Source organism: Hippichthys cyanospilos, chromosome 12 (assembly GCF_059441005.1).
Source record: "Hippichthys cyanospilos isolate Australia breed blue-spotted pipefish chromosome 12, RoL_Hcya_1.0, whole genome shotgun sequence".
Classification (NCBI taxonomy): Eukaryota; Metazoa; Chordata; class Actinopteri; order Syngnathiformes; family Syngnathidae; genus Hippichthys; species Hippichthys cyanospilos.
The window spans coordinates 8,318,514-8,337,448 of NC_142380.1; the positions used below are offsets into that span (position 1 = coordinate 8,318,514).

The 18,935-nt window shown below is 40.9% G+C and overlaps 2 protein-coding genes and 1 long non-coding RNA gene across 6 annotated transcripts in view; 1 reads left to right on the plus strand and 2 right to left on the minus strand.

The window, feature by feature from the left end:
* The window catches only part of mtcl1 (microtubule crosslinking factor 1), a 33,225-nt gene extending 21,861 nt beyond the window's left edge, over window positions 1–11,364 (minus strand). For 2 of the 4 annotated variants that reach the window (XM_088428665.1, XM_088428664.1), the window contains exons 1-3: window positions 10,272–11,363; window positions 5,911–6,135; window positions 5,009–5,167 (exon numbers count right to left, since the gene is read on the minus strand). In XM_088428665.1, the coding sequence (XP_088284791.1) occupies window positions 5,009–5,167; window positions 5,911–6,135; window positions 10,272–10,931 (1,044 nt within the window). In that variant the 5' untranslated portion in view covers window positions 10,932–11,363. Of the gene's footprint in view, window positions 1–5,008; window positions 5,168–5,910; window positions 6,136–10,271 lie in introns of all 4 variants that reach the window. The other 2 variants (XM_088428666.1, XM_088428667.1) reach the window with 2 other exon arrangements.
* The window catches only part of LOC148414721 (uncharacterized), a 29,089-nt gene extending 13,096 nt beyond the window's left edge, over window positions 1–15,993 (plus strand). The window contains exons 3-5 of the long non-coding RNA XR_015867368.1: window positions 5,027–5,189; window positions 5,878–6,084; window positions 15,875–15,993. This is a non-coding gene — a long non-coding RNA (uncharacterized LOC148414721). The remainder of the gene's footprint in view (window positions 1–5,026; window positions 5,190–5,877; window positions 6,085–15,874) is intronic.
* Window positions 12,053–18,711, minus strand: rab12 (RAB12, member RAS oncogene family). The gene is made up of 6 exons (XM_088428669.1): window positions 18,317–18,711; window positions 16,771–16,831; window positions 14,829–14,967; window positions 14,041–14,130; window positions 13,819–13,923; window positions 12,053–13,039 (listed from the first exon to the last, which is right to left on the minus strand). Exons 1-6 carry the CDS (start codon window positions 18,537–18,539, stop codon window positions 12,932–12,934), a joined length of 726 nt encoding a protein of 241 aa, XP_088284795.1. The 5' UTR covers window positions 18,540–18,711; the 3' UTR covers window positions 12,053–12,931.
* Between the last annotated feature and the right edge of the window lie 224 nt (window positions 18,712–18,935).

Below are 18,935 nucleotides of genomic sequence, written 5' to 3' on the forward strand. Positions count from 1 at the left end.
AAAAAAAACACAAAATGATGAAAATTCATATTTTATTGCGATTACACTTCACCTCGAGCCCTGCCGGGGGGCCCGCCCTACTATTTGAGAAGCACTGGCCTAAGCGATGCAAAATTTAGCAGTCAATTATTCAAAGTTAGTGAAGAATTTAGTGGTTTATTACAATGTTTTTATCATTGTTTATGCACTTGTAAAACTATTGTTTAATTAAAATTGGAATTATTGTACGTAATCACTTAAATTGACACTACACATTTGACTGTTTTAAAAAATTAAAAAATTGTCTCTTTTAAAAATAGAAAATGGCCACTTGAACACAAGTTTTCCCAACCCTGGTTTAATGAAACAGTGAGCAATAGCAGCAATGCTAATGTTAGTTTCTTCCAATTGTGATTCGGCTCTGTGGCTGGGAAACAGGAATTCAGAACCTTCAGTGACAGATAAAATATAAAAAAACTGACAAATCATTGATCAGGATTTTTTTGACAGAGGATTATTAAAATTTTGTCATATTTGTTTGATTTTATTTAGCAATTTAATTCTATGCCTGTATCATTGTTTTATCCGTTCTTCAAATAAAAACTATTTTAAATCAAATATGAGTTATGTAATAAATTTAACTGAACTGACTGTTTTAAAAAAAAAAAAATGGCTCTTTGAACACAAAGGTTTGCCCAACCGTGATTTTGCAAAACAGTTAGCAATAGCGATTGATGGCAATATTAGCAATATTAGCTTCCAACGTAGACACAGGAAGGTGTTCATCAGTAATGTAGCAATTTACCCTAAGACCCGCCCCCAAGAAAGTCACTTCTAGAAAAGACCACATAATGTAGCAAAGCATCGTATTAAGTCCCCCAAAGTTCAGTTTCCGGCATTTGCCTGTGTCCAAAAGGTTCAAACACATAAAAGGCCAGGGACGGACGCCAGACAACAGAGAGTTCCTAGTCCAGGGGGGCTTGAAGTTGAAGAGGGGGGGGTGTCAGGGTTTGGCGCATCCAGCTGGCTGATAATGAGGCCGCCCTCGCGCCCCTTCCTCACGCCACCCGCCTCTCGTGCATGTCCCTCGGCTCACAATTAGTCGCTAACGAGGGGGGAGGGGCTTTGTGACCGAGAGCGTTGACTATGCACTGTTATCGCCACCCGACAGACGCCGCGGAGGCTCGGAGATTAGCGATACAAAAAAAGAAACTGTAGATTTTCTTCAGCATCGATCGCGTTCATCAGAACAAGTAGCATGAAGTTAAATGGCGATATTGAAGGGAAACACCAGCCTTTTTGACACATTTGCCCCCCCCTAGAAAAGAGAACCCCCCCCCTATGCAATGCACTGAATATAAATGAGATTATTATTGATGAAAATTGTTTGAGTATGCCTACACACGTATCCCTTTTAACATTAACAACAGAAAAACGCAATATGAATCAACTTTCAACAACTGTTAATTATTTTTATCATGTTTATACGGGTTATAGCTTAGTCTAAAACGGAAAAAAAAGAAGGAAGTGCACCAAAGTGCCTAAAACTAAAAGAAAATGATGAAATGTATTACTTTATTGCAATTACATTCCACATGACAAAAACAAAGCCTTTTTCCTGGGATCATACGCGACCCCCCGGGGAGCCCGCCCCACTATTTGAGAAGCACTGGATTAGGGTGACTCGATTTTCAAAACTTAATACTGGAACATGACAATTTTGCTCAAAATTGAAACTTTTAGTAAATAAGTAGTTTGTAAAAAGTACTTTGTCAAACGGAAGTAATCTCCAGTTGATCTGGTGGTTGTGTTGTTACTTTAGATGTCAAACTCCATTCCTCGAGGGCCGGTATCCTGGATGTTTTCAATTTTTCTCTCTACAACACACCTGATTCAAATGATTAGGATCATTTTCCTTGCATAGCTTGTTATTAAGCTAATGATTTGAATCAGGCGTGTTGGGGAGAGAAAACCGGAATACAAGCAGGATACCGGCCCTCGAGGACTGGATTTCGCCCCAATGCTAATGCTAAATACTAATGCTAAACAAATCAATAGACTCAAAGATCAAACCTTTTTTGATCGCTATTTAATTTTCAAATAACATAAAATGTTTGAACATACCACCTGCAATATGCTCACAAGCTAGTCATTGCTGCATTGATTATCTCTAAACACAGCATTTGAGATCTCCTACTGTGTGAATGGCCATTGAACGCATCTCCAGTCAACTTCACTTTATCGATCATTACATGCAAGCATTTTTTACAAAACCTCATTCATAAAACTGAATATCAATTAGCACAACATCCCACTTTAGAAATGGTTGTTGCCAAAAATGCTGAGCTCGTGACCGTCTGACATTTCCCACGATTCTTAGACATGGAAGCAGGAAGTATTTCAATGCAAGGAATGATCATTTGAAAGTTAACAGTTTTTAACCCTTCTCAACCACAACTGTGTGATACACATGGCCCAAACAATTTGCTTGTTGAATGGGATAAAAATATATATATATATGAAGAGTTGCAAAATTTGTCAGGACTCCAATCACGAGGCTCAAAACCTTGTTGGGTCATGCTAAGTATGGTAGCATTTAGCATTTAGCAAATAGCTCCTCAGGCTATCAAAATTGCGCTTCAAACACAACTTCCCTCGTCCTCTCATCACTTAACATCCTATCATATCACTCTGATGTCATCACAGCTATTCCCAGCCACTTAGGGACAGATTTCCATGGTATGCCGGTTTTGCTCTGACATGTTGTGATGTATGAACAAGCCTTTGAGTCACAGAGTGTCATCTTCCAACGTTGGCATGTATTTTACGAGAAAACTCGGCCTGAAAACCTTTCAAAATGTCTTGTAAATCCCAACTAGTAAAACAATGCGACATATTCATGCCGTCCCGCTTGTCTTCACATCAACAGAACTCCGCGTCAGCCCGTGAAAATGCGACTCCCAGACGATCATACGAATTTCGGTCTACCTTAAGGACACTGCAATAAAATGTCGTCTAACATAAACCAGCTGAAGCCTGTTCAAAGAAAGTTAATGTGAGGATGTGGGACTATGTTGAATTATAAATGGTTGGCGTATATTTATGTTCAAAGGGATGATGCATGCAGTGTATGTGTGCCACTGCGGCAGGGAGTCTCCTCACTCATTGGTGGAATTTCTCTCTCTCACACACACACACAGACACACACACACACACAAAGCAGCAGCAGCACATGCTAAATGGGTCAATGAGATTCCCCCATGTTCTTCTACCAGCTTCTGATAAGCAATATATTCCCGAATAACGGGCAACGTTATCAACGTGGTACCGAGGAATATTTGTGTTTGGCAAGCTGCATGCACCACATGCACTGATCTGCTACACCAGGTATATAAGTATTGACGTTATCAAAAGTTGTAATATTTGCTGCATTAATGAAGCCATTTTCCAGAAAATGGTTCATTAATATGTATTTATTCATGTTTGAATAAACTCCAGTAGAGCTGTCAACATTGAATATTTTGGTATCCGAATATCCTACGAAACTCTATACAAAGATTAGTGAGATTTCATACAAATGTTGGCCCATTTGGTTTATGAAAAAAAGTGATGTTGAAACCACAGTGTAGTGGCCATCTCTAAATTGAATAATACAGCAAATTTTGGACCATAAACCATTACTTTTTCTCATGCTTAAACCTTGCGGTTTATAATCCAGTGTGGCTTATCTGCAGTTTGCTTGTTTTTTTGGTTTTTTTTAACTTGCTACCCCCCGGGAAATCTCACGAAATTAAAGCATTGGTTTTGAGTTTGAATGGCTAGTTTACTTGCCACCACTCATCACTAGTAAACACAAACAGGCATGTTACTGTTGTGTTGTTGCGGTATTGCACGATTCCAGTGTGTCAGCATTGAAAATATGTTGGTTGGTGATATACGAGACAAAAATAGATTTTCTGTAGAATTTTTGTGAATGCATTTTATAATCTGAAATTTGCAGTACTTCAAAACACATATTTTTATTCTAACTTTCTAATGGCCCATCAGTTAACAATACATCTACTGCACAGACTTGGACACATCATCAGTGTTGTAGCCTAAGATCATCAGGTGTTTCGGCTGATTTTGACAAATGTTTTTGCGGGGTGGTTTTGTACACAATTGTCTGTTGTTTTTGGTGTAAAGCAACCCAGAAAGTTGTCAAACAATCCCAAGTAGAAGATTGGTCTCTGTTTGACCAGATTTGGTTATTTATGTACATTGTGTAGCTAATAATGTAGTCAGTGAGCGTGTATTCGCCTTGATAGGGGATGTGTTGGTGAGACGTGCGAAGGGGAGCACAACAGACATCGTTTGTTTTTCTGGGTCAAACCTTAAGGGAAAACCTAGCCCCAAATCCTTGACACTTTCCTGGAGTCTTCCTGCAGTCCAAGTCATCCTAATGTCAGCCCGCGCGAGACAAAGTCGCTATGCTAAATCTTGCACTCTCGCGGTTTCCACATGAACCCTCTTCTGAAATAATTTTCTTCGTGTCTGACGTCCTATACATAGTTTCTCGGCTATGTAGGGCAGCTACTGTATGCAGGGCCCTTGTTTGCTAGTGGCTAGGATTGATAGGGGAGTGTCTGTCTGACTTCCTGTGCATGCTAACTCTCCTTGTCCATGTTGTCGTGGTTACAGCATAGCAAGCGTGACTGGCCTACTGTATGTCAATTTTTTAATTGGGCTTGGAATTTTGCCTCGAAACATGACCTAAAAAACATACAGCACGCCACTGTTAAATTAGGCCTCTTTGTCCAAGGCAGAATTAGAGTAGGGAACGTTTTGTTATACCCCAAACCTTCTTCCGCTTCCAGCAGACGAAGGCTCCACAGCTGTGTATCTATCTTTCTGACATATAGTAAATAGTTTTTAACGGCAATCGTGCACTCTTCTCGTAACTACGATTAGCATAGCGAGCATTCGAGATAAAAGAACCAGGCAATGGATCCCGGGAAATATTTACACCACACTTTCTGTTTTGGCTGACCTCTTTGGCCCGTTCCAGCTCGTTGTGAAGCGCCTGCTTGGAGATCTCCACCTCGATGATCCTCTGGCGCAGCTGCTCGTTCTCGTCCTCGGCTCGGCTGCGCTTGTCCTCCACGCTCTCCAGCTCATTGTGCAGGCGCACCGACACGTCTTTGGCCACCTGAGGTCACATGATCACCACGGTCAGTCTTCCGGGGGACATGCACTGGGAGGTAGACCGATTATCGGCACTGGTATTCGACACTTTATCATGGATGGTTATTGACTTTTGGAACACTCTGCAATGTTTATTTGTGTTTGAAATCAAAACAAAATAAGTCAAACACATTTTTGGGAAAACTATTTCCTGTGGAAAACTACAGAGCTATTTACCAGCTATTATTTTAGTCACTAGTTAAATCTAAAAATGAATCCAATTTGGGACACACTATAAACAGCTTTGATCACATCAAATCTAATTTATTACTTTTTAATGCCTTGAGAAGAACAGTACAGTTTACATAAGAAATAAGAACAAATGAATTGGAACATGAAGCAACAAATTGCTAAATTTTATAGAATAGTGAGCCCTTTGAAAAATGTTATTTGCATTTATTTTGATAAGTATATTTTCCAGCAGAACACCCCCCCCCAAAAAAAAAACAAAAAAACAAAACAAAAATCAACAACAAAAAAACAAATGATGCTACACAATCTATCTTTTGGAGTTATAAAATGTCAGGAGATACCACTATATTTATAATTACAAGCTTTAATAAATCATGCACGAATGGCACAGCACTCTGTCATACAACCAAAAATATTATGTGCTAATTCAAGGGCACTTGACTGAAGAAATGATCTCCATGTTGCCCCCTTATATGATGACAGAAGTTGCAAATATTTGGAGACAGACTGACAGACCTTGAGGTCCTGTTGGAGGGCTCGCAGCAGCTCCCCGTCCACGTGTCCCGTCTGGGCAGCACGTAGGCCCTTCTGCTCGGCCTTCCTCAGGCGGTACTGCAGGATGCGGCAGTTCTTGTTGGAGCGCTCCAGCTCGCGGCGCAGCTCCTGCAGTTGGTACACCTCCTCGTCCATGTAGGTGTCACGCAGCTCCTCCATCTCCGCCCGCAGCTCCTCCGCCTCATCCTGCAAGCCAAATTTACTTGATATTCAATACAGATTAGCCGGTCGCATTTTACGCCATGCTCGTTTTTGTAAATTTACCTCAATTATCCCAATAAGGTAGACAATCTTAAAACAAAAATCACAAAATCCACTCCACAATACCTTGCCTTCAACAGCATATGTTGTATGTTGGTTTATTCTGTTTCCCTGGCAATAAGTCCATTTGGAGACATACACATCATCATGTTTGAATGCCTTTAACCTCTGGAGTCATTCTTTCCAAAACCATTAGCAGAAACGTTTGCATAAACAAAATATTTTACCATACTGTATGTCATCTGTCACATACACCACAAGAAAAAAAAGCACGTTTTTGCTGAACTTAATCTACTCGATAGTGCGTTTTTAGGTCGAATTTTAGAACTTCTATCTTGCATTTCCCGGCCAAGTGCCAATCAGGGTGAGTTTGTTTGCCTTTGTTTACCTCCTAAACATACCAGAATGCTTTGCTCAACTCTCGCTCTCTCTCTCTCGATATCTATTTGAACTGTGTTTACACTTCTATGCTTCCGAGCACCTGTGTATCTGGCAGTTTAAAGATTTCTCAGAAGTTCGTAAGATTTAACTAGGTGAGATGACAAACCACAGTGCCACAGGTGATGACGTGATGATTACAACAAGGGATAGTCCGTCATCTTTAAAATGTTTACAGCATTCGGCGGTCCATCAGTACCGATGAACACCCCACCTGCTATCGGATGCTTTCAACCACTTAGTTCTTGGGCCCTAATCAGTCCTATTAGTCCAAGTAAAAAGCCACTGACATGCCATGATTCTTCAAGCCTGATCCTCTTCACGGGTAAACTTATCGACAAAGTCATTAGCTCGTCAGCTAGCAAAGAATCTCTTCACTCTGGCAATTCCTTTTCATCAGTTGGCGTTCTCCGCCTTGGGGCCTTGAGCGAGTGGCAGCTTCTTTAAGGATTGCGGTGAACCTCCTCCGCTACTACGGGGCATTTCTCAAGCTGTCACGCTAAACTACACACGCAAGCGCAGTTTAACGGGGAAAGGAGACATGAAATATTGGAGCATCCCGCAGAGATAAGATGCTTAGTTACATCATCGGCTGCGCCGCTGTCGGACCGCTCTAACCACAAGCGCGTATTGGCATTTAATCCCCAAAGGTACGCCCTATTCTAGTTTTATATTTGATTCTCTGTACTTAATCAAAGCCATCAGTTGTTGTCTGTTGTCCTATGAGGGGGCTCAGTGGAAAATTAAATGACACTCCTAATAATGTTGGAATACAGTTTTAAATGCCTGTCACTGCCACCTGCAGGATCGGAGTGGAATAGTAATGCAGAGCTCTTACTACTTGCTAATGGACGATGTAGTAATTAATAGGGACGGGATGATCCAGCGATCTCATGACATTGACTCCGCAAGACTAAGTGGGGGTGAGATTTTTAGTGTAAAGTCAGACGTTTTTGGGACATTCTTTCCGGGAACGTCAAAATAAAAGTCTAAAAAGTATCAGAACACAAGCATTTGTGTCTATAATTAGTACAATCGCGTTTATTTTGAAGTCCATATTTAGCCGTGTTTTTTTACTGTCAAAAAAGCAATAAACTGCCAAAAGAAAAAGGATCTCATGGCGTCCCAATTTCGTTCCATGCCCTAGCAATTAATAAATGATGTGAGGTCCAAACAGTGCCTTGGCTTCACCCTGCTCCCCTCCCTTCTTGCGCTCGCCATTATTGATTCGATGGGTAACTAAATGCTCTTCCTCCTCCTCACGGATGTGATTTCATCTCACTTTGGCAACTCAGCGCCAACGCCAAGTCATAAATTGAGGAGTTGGTTAAAAAACACATTTGCACATACGTCTGTAAGTGGATAATGCTATTGCAGTTTACCAAAAATGAGCAGTATTGATTCATTGAGTTTTGTCGAGCATTTTACGACGCGCTATATAAGGTAAGATAAGTGAGATAAACACCCTTAAATGGATACAATTTTTGTTGTCTTTTTTTTAAACAAGTTTGGTGGCAAAATTTTCTTATTGAGGGCACTAAATCAAACAAATAGGAAAAAGGATTTGGGCCTGACAGGAAAAAAGACAGGATTCTTTTATCTCAGAATTTAGAATTTATTCAGCAAAAAATGTTTTTGCAAAAAATGACAACGTAAGATTTTTTGCAGCCACCTTAAAAAAAAAAAAAAATTGCCGTATTTTTGTAAAAAAAAAATAAATATATATATATATATATATATATATATATATATATATATATATATATATATATATGTATATGTATGTATAAGAAGGGTTTTTATTTTAGATTTTAAAGATAGACTGTTAGTGATAATTCTGACTTATATGCAACTATATTCGCAGTCAGAAGACTCAAAAGTTAGAATTTTGACTTAAAAGTGAAGATTCTGACACTAAAATCTAAATTCCCAGTCACAATTGCCGCGCTAAAATGAAAACTCTGACTTTAGTCCGAATTCCTAGAAAGAATTCTGACTTTAATATGTCATTCTGAGAATTAAGAATAAAGTCAAAATTGTTTATTCTAGTCAGAAATCTTACTAAAATGAGAATTCTGAATTTAAAGCCAAGAATTTGTACGTTAAAAAATTTCACTTTAAATCGAGAACTCTGAGAATAGTCTCAGCCGGTCAAAGGTCTCAGAAGTCAGAATTTTAACGACCATAATTCAGATTTGGATTCAGAATTCTGTCGCATCTCAATGAAAACTGACTTTATTCCAAATTCCTAGAAAAAAATTTGACTTTAATTCTGAGACTGAGGAAGAAAGACAGTCGAAATTCTTACTAAAATGAGAATTCTGACTTTAAAGTCAAGAATTTGTACATGAAAAATTTCTGACTTTAACCCTTGTGCAGTATTTTGACCGTTTTTGGGATCATTTTCTACCACATAATTCCATGAGTATTTTAACCAAGTGTATTAACTCAGTATTGAACTTAAACATGTTGTGATCATCTGGGTGGAATTTCAGCTCCCTGCTGTTTGCTTTCCCTAAGAAGTGAATGGCCTTTGATTTAAAAATCATAGGATTGGACAACATACATCACTAGAGTCAAACAATAAGTTGTTCTCATTTAGCCACTTGGGAATGGTCAAAATATTAGCAAAAGATCTTGGAATGATGAGTGTGCGTTGGGGCCTGTTTCATCAATGACACACACATGTCACACACACGCAGATTGTGAGTAGTGTGTGTGTGTTGGACGGGAGCAGCTGGCCCCGCAGGAGGTCGCTTGAGCCCCAGGACACACGGGACACGCCAGCGGTTCTCAGGGACGGGGGAGGCTTTAGCGCCCGTCCAGAGAAAAGCTGATTAAGCACTCGCAATGTTGTCACCAAGGCCGAGACGCACACATTTGCTACGCACAACCAAATTGTACACTTTCACATGTACGCACTTACTGTCTTGTACCTGTTTGAATTTTCTCATTGAATTATTTTGCTGAAGGGAATACTTCACTAAAATAACTTTATGCTGACTTTTAATTGGTTGCCATTAATTAAATTATTAGGGGCACATATGTGCAAGTTATAATTAAGTCGCAAATCTAAACCTTCATGTCCCATGTTAGCGTGAAAAACAGTGTAGCCACAGCAACAACTCAAAAGTGCTTTCATAAACGTTTCCATTCCAACAGTTATACATGAAACATCAATCCAATAATTATAATACCATAATAACCACAATTATATATACACACCGGTACAGACTATTAGCGGCAATTTTTTTTTAACCATGCAGTTTATTGTCCAGAGCAATGTATCTGCACGGTTTTTGTAGCCACCAGGGGGCAATCTCCACTGGCTCCTGTGAAAGCATGAGTGGATTTAGTGCAGAGGGTTAAGAGGAAGATGATAGTGCCCAATAAATTCCGGTAGGCTTTCTATCGGGTGTGTTACTGTTGTGTTGGTGCCGTATTCTAAAATGTGCTATGTTTGAAAATATTTTGCGCTGCTCTTAATTCTAAACGTGTTGATTTACAAACATTGTGAGGATAAAACTTAAGAAAATGGGTGGGTAGATGAGTCGAGGTGTACCTAATGAAGCGTCCCGTGAGTATTGAGTGCCGAACTCTCATTAAGCTCGACACGTGCTCACCTTCAAATAGTCGTTCTCGGATCTCAGATCCTCGATTTCTCTCAGCAGATCATCCTCCGTTCCTTTAGGTTTCTTTTCCGGAGCCGTCCGGACCAGACTCGCCGTCGCCTTGGGCGCGGGAAAGGGCAGCGAAGTGGCCGCCGCGGCAGGTGGAAGACGCTCTTTATCGCTGGAGCCCGTACCGGATTCGGCGTCGCTGCTAGCCACCGGCGCCAGCTCGGACGGGCAATCAGACAGGTCCGAACTGCTGTCGGTCTGGCCGACCAGACCGCTCGGTACCCGGACCGGGGAACCATGTCCGATTCGGGCCGTGCACGCCGGGACCAGCTTGCCCTTCTTCGCCTTGGCTAGGATCGGACTGCCGGCCGCTTTGAGTTCGGTTCCGGGGAGCCTACCGGGCTTTTTGGGCAGGCCGCCCTTGGCGCTGCTCGCCTTGGGCTTTTCTTTCACCGCTGCGAGGTTCCGCCTGGAGCCGCGGTTGGGAGCCTGCTGCTTGCCGAGTTTGGGAGATTTGGGTCCGATGGCCGGCGGCTTGGCGGCGCGGGCGTGCACGTCCTTCAGGAGAGGTCTGGCCGGGGAGGGCACCCGGTTCGGTCGCTTCTTCTCCGGCTGGCTCGCTCTGGTGTCGCTGCCTGCAGAGCCATTGGAGCTCTCCATCATACAGCGGCGAGGGGAGGTGGAGGAGGAGGGGGGTGATGGAGGAAACAACACTTGCGGAGCGTCTTCCTGCTCGGCTTCGAGACGAGCATCCTGCGCGGTACCGCGTCCACTCACCGGGGAGTCATTGTGGTTCCCCGCGGAGGAGGACGCCTGCTGCAGTCACTCCGGATGGATTAGGGAGGGGGAGGAGGAGGCGGCCAGGTGGCAGACATGCTGGCGGCGGAGCTGCCTCCGTCCGGCCTCACCTCGCGCCTCGCTCCCGGCTCTCTGCGACTACTCCTCGGCTGTGGCTCGACGCGTCGGATCCGCAATCGCTGCGGTTGTGCGACGCCCGTCATCGGCTTGACGGCGCATGCGCGGGTTGCAACACACAAGGGCTCTCTCCTCGTGGGTTTTGGATGGAAGCGGGGCGCTCGTGCACGCGCATGCTCCGTTCGCCTGACGCACACTCCACTATGGATTTCGCCTCTGTATTTAGAAATCTAACACTTCAACCGTGTGACTCATTCAACACTCAATGGGCAATTGGAGTAGAGTGGAAGAAAGTCACAAGAAATCTTTCTACGGGTTCCTACCTAATTTTTGGGTCAAGTTCATTGGAAATCGTTCAATCTTTTATTCCTTAAGAATCCAGGACATTAAATCCTGGTACGTACTTTTTTCAGGTGTTTAACAAAAGGACGGTCTAAAACTGTCTGCCACTTCATTAATGAAGTACTATCAATTACTTTAGTACTTAATTGAAATCCATCAATTACGTTAGAACCTAAAGAAATCGATTACTGCTGTGTTTAGATCCTCTTTTTGACCAACACTTGAACAAAATGTGGGGAAAAAATGCAATCACACTTATAAACACATTTTATGATTCATACTATGTGAATTATGAATTACACTGCAATATCCACCCATTTTTATGCCTCTCAGGGGCGGTCATTTTGCTACTTGCTGTTGACAGAAGATGACCGCAGTTGTTCGGGACAAAGGCAGCAACCAATCACAGCTCACAGTTGCAATAAATGGAGTAGCACTGTTGTTGTCTGCATATCTGCAGGCAAGACCTTTATCAAAAAGAAGGTGTGGAACCAAATACTTTCCAATTGCAATGGAGATCACATGAATCTGGTAATAAATATAGACATCTTTATTTCCATTAGTCACAACAATGCCACAATAGTTATAAATAGCAACAAATCCAAATTGCAGCGAGAAGCCCGAACCTCACAGGGATCTCTAAAATGGGTTTTATAGAGCGAAAATAAACCGTAAAAGGGTTAGTGGCGAAAAAAAAGAAGCAAACTTAAAGTGTAACCGATATACAAATGGGAACACATGGTTTTGTAGCGAGATGGATGAAAGGAATCGCAACATTTTAAGCTGTTTTTAAAACAAGAAATAAGCCCACTACAAATGGCAAAATGTTTCATATTTGATCGTAACAATCAGGCCTTTCAAAATGCTGAAATTAGGCCTGATTTTGAGTGTGCATTTGTTCTGCTTCACACATCAGTATAGAGAGGGAATCGTTTTTTTTGTGACAAAAAATATTGGAAATATGTGCATAGAGTTTATTTTTTAAATGTGCACGCTTGTCCTGTAGTAGGCAGAAACATAGTGGACTTGTCCCTCACTTATGAAACCATTTGCCTCTGTGCAAAAAAAAAAGAAAGAAAAAGAAGTCAGCTTCATTCCCAAACACCATCTTGAACATTGTGGCTATGTCTTAACAAGGCAATATCAACAACCTTCCTTCTACTTTATCAATACAGCATTTAAAAAAATAATATAGTGTGCTTGTATCAAACCAACAGTGATGTCGGTTAAGACGAATTAGGTAGAGAAGCAGCTCGGAATTTAAAAATTAAACCCTCCAAGGCACGACCGTGTAGTCCGGGTTGAAGGTGGGACCTAGATGTTTGGAGTTGCGACCTCTGCTGCCACCTTGTGGTCAGTTCGGCACACCGCAAGTTGATTGCTGTCGGGTTAGCTTGGAAGGTCCATCAGCAGCATCGCACGCGAGGCGGGGGCAACTCCGGGGGCACTTCAGGTTCTGGCTGCAGGGAGAGCACGCTGCCCGACAGCTCCTTGTTGACCACCTCCAGCGGCATCTGCGCTGGCAAAAATGCAAATGGGAATTAACAGACAAAGTCAAAGACATTGATTGTCACGTGTTTAGCAGGAAAACCACACAAGTGAAATTCTTACTCTGTCCACCTCCCAAGTAGGCCACATTCCAAATTGAACAAATAATAATTAAATATTAGGAAAAAAGAACAGTGCTGAAGTCGCAGTGGTTGTCCCGCGTTGTGATGAACACACGGAGCTGAAATTTCACACCATGTAAATTTCAGCATGGCACCAACACTTGGTTATCACACTAGCAGGAGTGTGCCATCCCTTGGCTAAAATACTGCCAGAATGGTGTGGAAGAATTGGACCGGAAAAAGGAGGAAAAAAGACACTAGGGAGATGAAATTTCACCCGGATGGTGACAACAAATATGCCAAATTTTAACATGGCATTACCACAAGACTAGCAGCAGAGTTTCATCCCTTGGCTAAAATACTACCAGAATCGTGTAGAAGAACCTGACCCGAAGAAGGTAAAAAAAAAAAAAAGACTAGGGAGCTGAAATTTCAACTAGATGTTGACAATGTGTCAAAGGTCAACATGGCACAACCGCTTAGTTATCACACTAGCAGGAGTGTGCCATCCCTTGGCTAAAATACTGCCAGAATAATGTGGAAGAAAATGATCCAAAATGGTCAAAATACCGCACAAGGGTTACTGAAATTAAGATTGTTTGTTTAAGCAATGGAATATTAGAGAAAATACTCGATTCTAAAAATATCTGATGACAGTCCTATTTGATAAATGTAAAACCCACCTTGCTCAGAATGTCATCCACTAGCTTGAGAAAGATCTCGTCCACATTACAGTTGTCCTTGGCGCTGGTCTCGCAGAAACGCATGCCGCTTATCCGAGAGGAAAACTGTCACACACACACACACACACACACACAGACACACACAGTGTAGCATTAGCGTCGCTAACAAATAATCTAAAAAAAAAACTGACAAGGGCCACTAGTTTGTTTTTTAACATTCACCCTTTCTCCTTGTTGTCTTGAGATAACACGTTCGCTCTCGCAGTCCATCTTGTTGCCCACCAGGAGAAGCTCCGCCTCCTCTGAGGCATACTGAAGTACAAGAGACATTGTCTTCATCAACTTAGGTTAGTCTTAATTCATGGGCCAATACAAGACATTCCACTGTTCCATTACGAACAATCAATTTGGTATTTCTTTTTAAATCGACCTTATTACCAGCTCAGAAGTTAGCACACAGCCCTCCCATATTTGACATGACAGCAAAACTTCTTCTTCGTGATTTTTCACTTCTTTAGTCATGTATGCCGTTACGTGGGTGCCACCCAGTGTCAAAAATGAGACACTGCAGAGCCATTTCATTATGTTTCATTTTTCTTTGCTCTTCACTACACGCCTTGAAAAAGAGTTGCACAACCACATATTTTGATTGGGCCATTTCCCTTCTATTTGTCTTTCATTGTATTAATTAATTAAGTAATATTGGAGTTCATCTTATGTGTTCTATATGAAATATTAGTTTGTGAACAAATAGAAAAAAGGATCATAGAAAAGTTCCATTCATTTGATGCAGTTTGAGGAAGAATTGCTATGTTGAATTTGTACTAACCGATTAACTTGTCCATTAATCGGTTAATTTTGACAGCTCCTAATATTTTTCCAAAATTATAATCTTTGCCAAAAAAAGCCAAATATGAGTGCCAAAATCGGCATAGCCGTAATCAGTCCACCCTTACAATCACCAATTTTGTTAGGTAACCCAAAGTAGGTGAAAAGTGTATGAGGACAACCTTGTCAATCATCTTCATCCACTTGGGAAGGTCGTCGAAGGTCTCCTGCTTGGTGATGTCGTAAACCAGCACGATGCCCTTGGCGCCGCGGTAGTACGCCGACGTGATGCTGTTGAAGCGCTCCTGGCCCGCCGTGTCCCTTTTGCATTCACACGCAAATTCAGTCACACTCGGGGGCCATCTTTCACACTAGGCATTGACCGATAACTCGTTTCATGGTTTACCACGGTGATTTCAATAACTGATAATACTGTCTATCACCAGTAATTAGTGATTTTCTTTATTTGTTTAAAACTAACAAAGGGGAGGAATGTTTAAAAAAAAAGGCAGAATAGGATTGGCTGCTTGCAGAATTGACTCAACAAGCCGCAGAAGCGGCATGCTGGAGGATCCGACATCTTTGACTGTCGAAATCAATAAATACGCAGAATTTCGATGATGTCGCCATTTCTGTGGGATGTTTGGATGAATCTTTACCAATCGAAATCGAGTAATGACATTTAGCACGCCCTCCGTACCTTTTTTGAATCTCAAAAGAGTGTTTTATTATTCTCATATTATCATTAAGGGTTACAACTCGTGATAACAATCAGGTATTTTGAAAATATATCACATTATTTTAGAGGATTTTTTTTCAAAGTCTATAGTGCCTTAGAGTGGACATTCATGGAAGCGGTGCATTATGGTATGGATACGGTATCACGAGTGCTTGCAGAGTTGACTCAACAAACTGCCTCTGAGTATAAATCGGAAATTGCATTGTTTTTTTCTTTACCTTTTTGGCTTTTCTTAAAAATAGCTTACAGCACTGTGACTCGCTAAGAACAATTAAAAACAAGCAAGATCTTAATGTAAATTATTTATTTATTCATTTGTATTAAACATGATATGCACTTCTTGATATCAAAATATGACATATTTTCTTTAAAAATAAAATTGATTGTGTTTAAGTGAAGAAATAGGTCTGTATTAATACTGTGACTCTATGATGTTTTTGCTCATGGTTATCATACCATCAGAACCTAATACTGGGACCATGCCTACAGGGCACGCTACTGTACCTGCGGCACCCCCAGTGGGGGCAGAGACACAAGATGGCGTGGCCGCCCCGTAAAGATGAAGGTGAGGGCGTGGCTGTGATGGAAGCTGATCAGCGTGACAAAACACACACAGAAGGTGGGGGAGGGGTGCAGATGTGGGTGGGGGAGGGGGGTGTTAGCTGACAGGAAAAGATGTGTTAATGGGTGGACCCGCCGACAACAAATGCAACACCAACACACTTATTTTTACAAATGCGTGACTAATCCAAAGTTTTGAAAATTTGCTGCTCCCTTTGATGATAAAATGGCTTAAGAAATGTGGCTTTTTTGTTTTGTTGTTTTCAGAAAAACGAAAAAAATTCAACAAGCAAGGGTTTTGCCCAATAATGCATGTCAGTAATACATGCCTGTGAGTATTGCTGCATTGTCTATTGACATGTGTTGCTGCACCAGTTGTGTTCAAATGTCCATTTCTCAAATGCCACTGATGCTAATTATTGGGCATGGACTCTTTTTTTTCAGGGCAGATACCGATTATTAAGGTCAAGGTCATTTTCAGTAAATGGTCAGATCCTGGCTTTGCAACAAATTAAAAAAAAAAAAAAAATCAAATTCTTAATTTTGGTGAAATGATTTAGATAATGTATTTTTTTGTTCACCAATAAATTTTAGACATTCAATTTTTGTGTAAAATTCTAAAAAAAGGTTTAGGGAGCATCAAAGCGTCTAACTTAAACAAGTAAATAGCGCTCTAAACTTTTATTCAGTAAATTAAATTCTTCAAACTTTCCAAATTACAGTGTGGCGTTAACGTTCATTGAGGCAGGAGTGACGTGTCGCGGCATGTGACACAAAGATGAGACATGCTCAAGATGCATGCCGTTTAAAAAAATTGTGCTTACCAGATCTGCAGTCGGATCTTCTTCCCCCTTAGCTCCACCGTCTTGATTTTGAAATCAACTCCTAGGTAGAAAAAAAAACTGCATTTACAACGCTACCTTATCAGAAACAAGCAAGAATTATGCGTATTAAAACAAACAAATGACTTTGAGTCAGCAAGCTTAATGCTAATACACAAGCAAAATGCCATAGATGGGGTAACCTACAGCATCTATCATTACAGTGATATTATACTTTTATTCAACGGGTATTTGAACACATATATCAACTACAATAGAACAATACTCACAGGCATTTATTCTACAGCTTATTGAGTCTCTTAGTAGTAAAAGTCTTTTTTTGTTTGTGACTGTATAATACTGCCCCCCTGTGGCCAAAGCTATGGAACCCCATTCCTTTTCAATTGGGAAAGATGACTTTAGAAACAAATGTTTCGAGCTGCCAAATAAAGCTCATTAAATCAAGGTTCATTATAATATTATTGTAAAAGTGCTCAGTGAGAGGAACAGCATGCCAAGGACAGAAAATGGAGCAACGTCATGATGGCAGCTGTTTGTATACGGGCGACTATTTTGGGATTGGACACTGGTGACTGACTGCTGAGTTGTTTTGCTCCAAACAACAAATCAGGAACAGAAAATCTGACTGCCAACATCTACATTTGAACATTCAAAACATCCTCCACAGTGTAGAATAATTTTACATTGATGCTATGGTGCGGGACTGAGCTTTTGCATTTACAATCAATTGTAACAGAAAAGAAATATTTCTTCATTAGCTTTATTAGCTCATGACACCCCTAAATATTATTTCATGTCTGGGCTATAAAATATATTCGATTCATTTTCAATTTCAAAAATACCAGTTTGAAAATGTGCTAAATTATGAAATCAAAGTTTTTACAAGACATATTTACAATAGTTACTAACTGCTTTAGGTAGAATCAATGTATAATATTGTTGTCTGAACAATTTGATTGAGACGAGTTTGAGTAAATCAAACCTATAAAAAAAGGTTGGGTTTCTTACTCCAATGAAAATCGTTATCGACCAAAATGACTGAAAACAAATCGAGATTTTAATTTTTTGTCATTTCGCCCAACTTTGTTTAATGTAGACAAATCTGGGGTATAATGTCTTCGATTGTCATCTAAGGACAATGTTATTATTAAATCAAATATCCGGAAATCTGTGCAAAACAAATAAAACGCGAAGGAGTAGAGAGTAATCCAAGACAGAACACAACAAACACATTGATATATGACGCAAAAACCGGTTTGATTTTTGTTTCGTTCCAATGTTTTGCAGGCAAGAGTATAGCACTGCCCGGACGGCTAACTCGAAACATGCTAACGACACAAATTTCGACCCCAGAAAACACACAAAAACTAACTTTCAGAGTGAATCGCTATTTGTGATATACGGGGCCCTACTCATTGCGATACCAGTTAATAGACGGAGCCCTGCTACTGTAAATCGCGATTGGAAAAAACAAGAAGTCACCCAAAGGAGGTGACTTCAATTTTTTTTGTTTTTAACTGCTCCTCACCTACGGTGGACTTGCAGGCCTCGCAGAAGGTGTCGTCGGTGTATCTTTCCATCAGGCTGGTTTTGCCCACGCCGCGGGAGCCGATAATGATAATTTGAAGTTTAAGGTCAGCGGGCCTGGGCGGCATCTTCCTGCGGCGTGACTGAGCCCCCAGAGCGGGCGATGAGTTCGAGGAGCTGCCGCCGACGCCAGCCCTCCGCGGGATGTCATTTCGCGGATCCATCAGCGGCTCCACATTTGGGATTAAAAGTTGAGAAAAAACAACTTTGATACTTTTTTTTTTTATTAGTGGTAACTTTCTTTACTAAACTGTGAAGTTCGGTCAAGTTTGCTTAGCGTAAAAAATCGCTGTTGTTGTTGTCCAGCCATTAGACGCCGAAGGGCGATGATGTCATTCGGCCACCCCAACTGTTTCCGGTTCCGTCAAAATCTGTTTCAACCTCAAGAGAACTACATTCATTTCAAGAGAATTGAATTAAATTTTTTTTTTTTAATTTAAGCGTAATCACATAATTAATGAAGCCATCATAAATATATTTTTATTTTAGTTATTAACTCGAGGTTTTTTTCTTTGACGGTTACACAATTGAGGAAATCTTTTTTTTTTTAATAATCATCG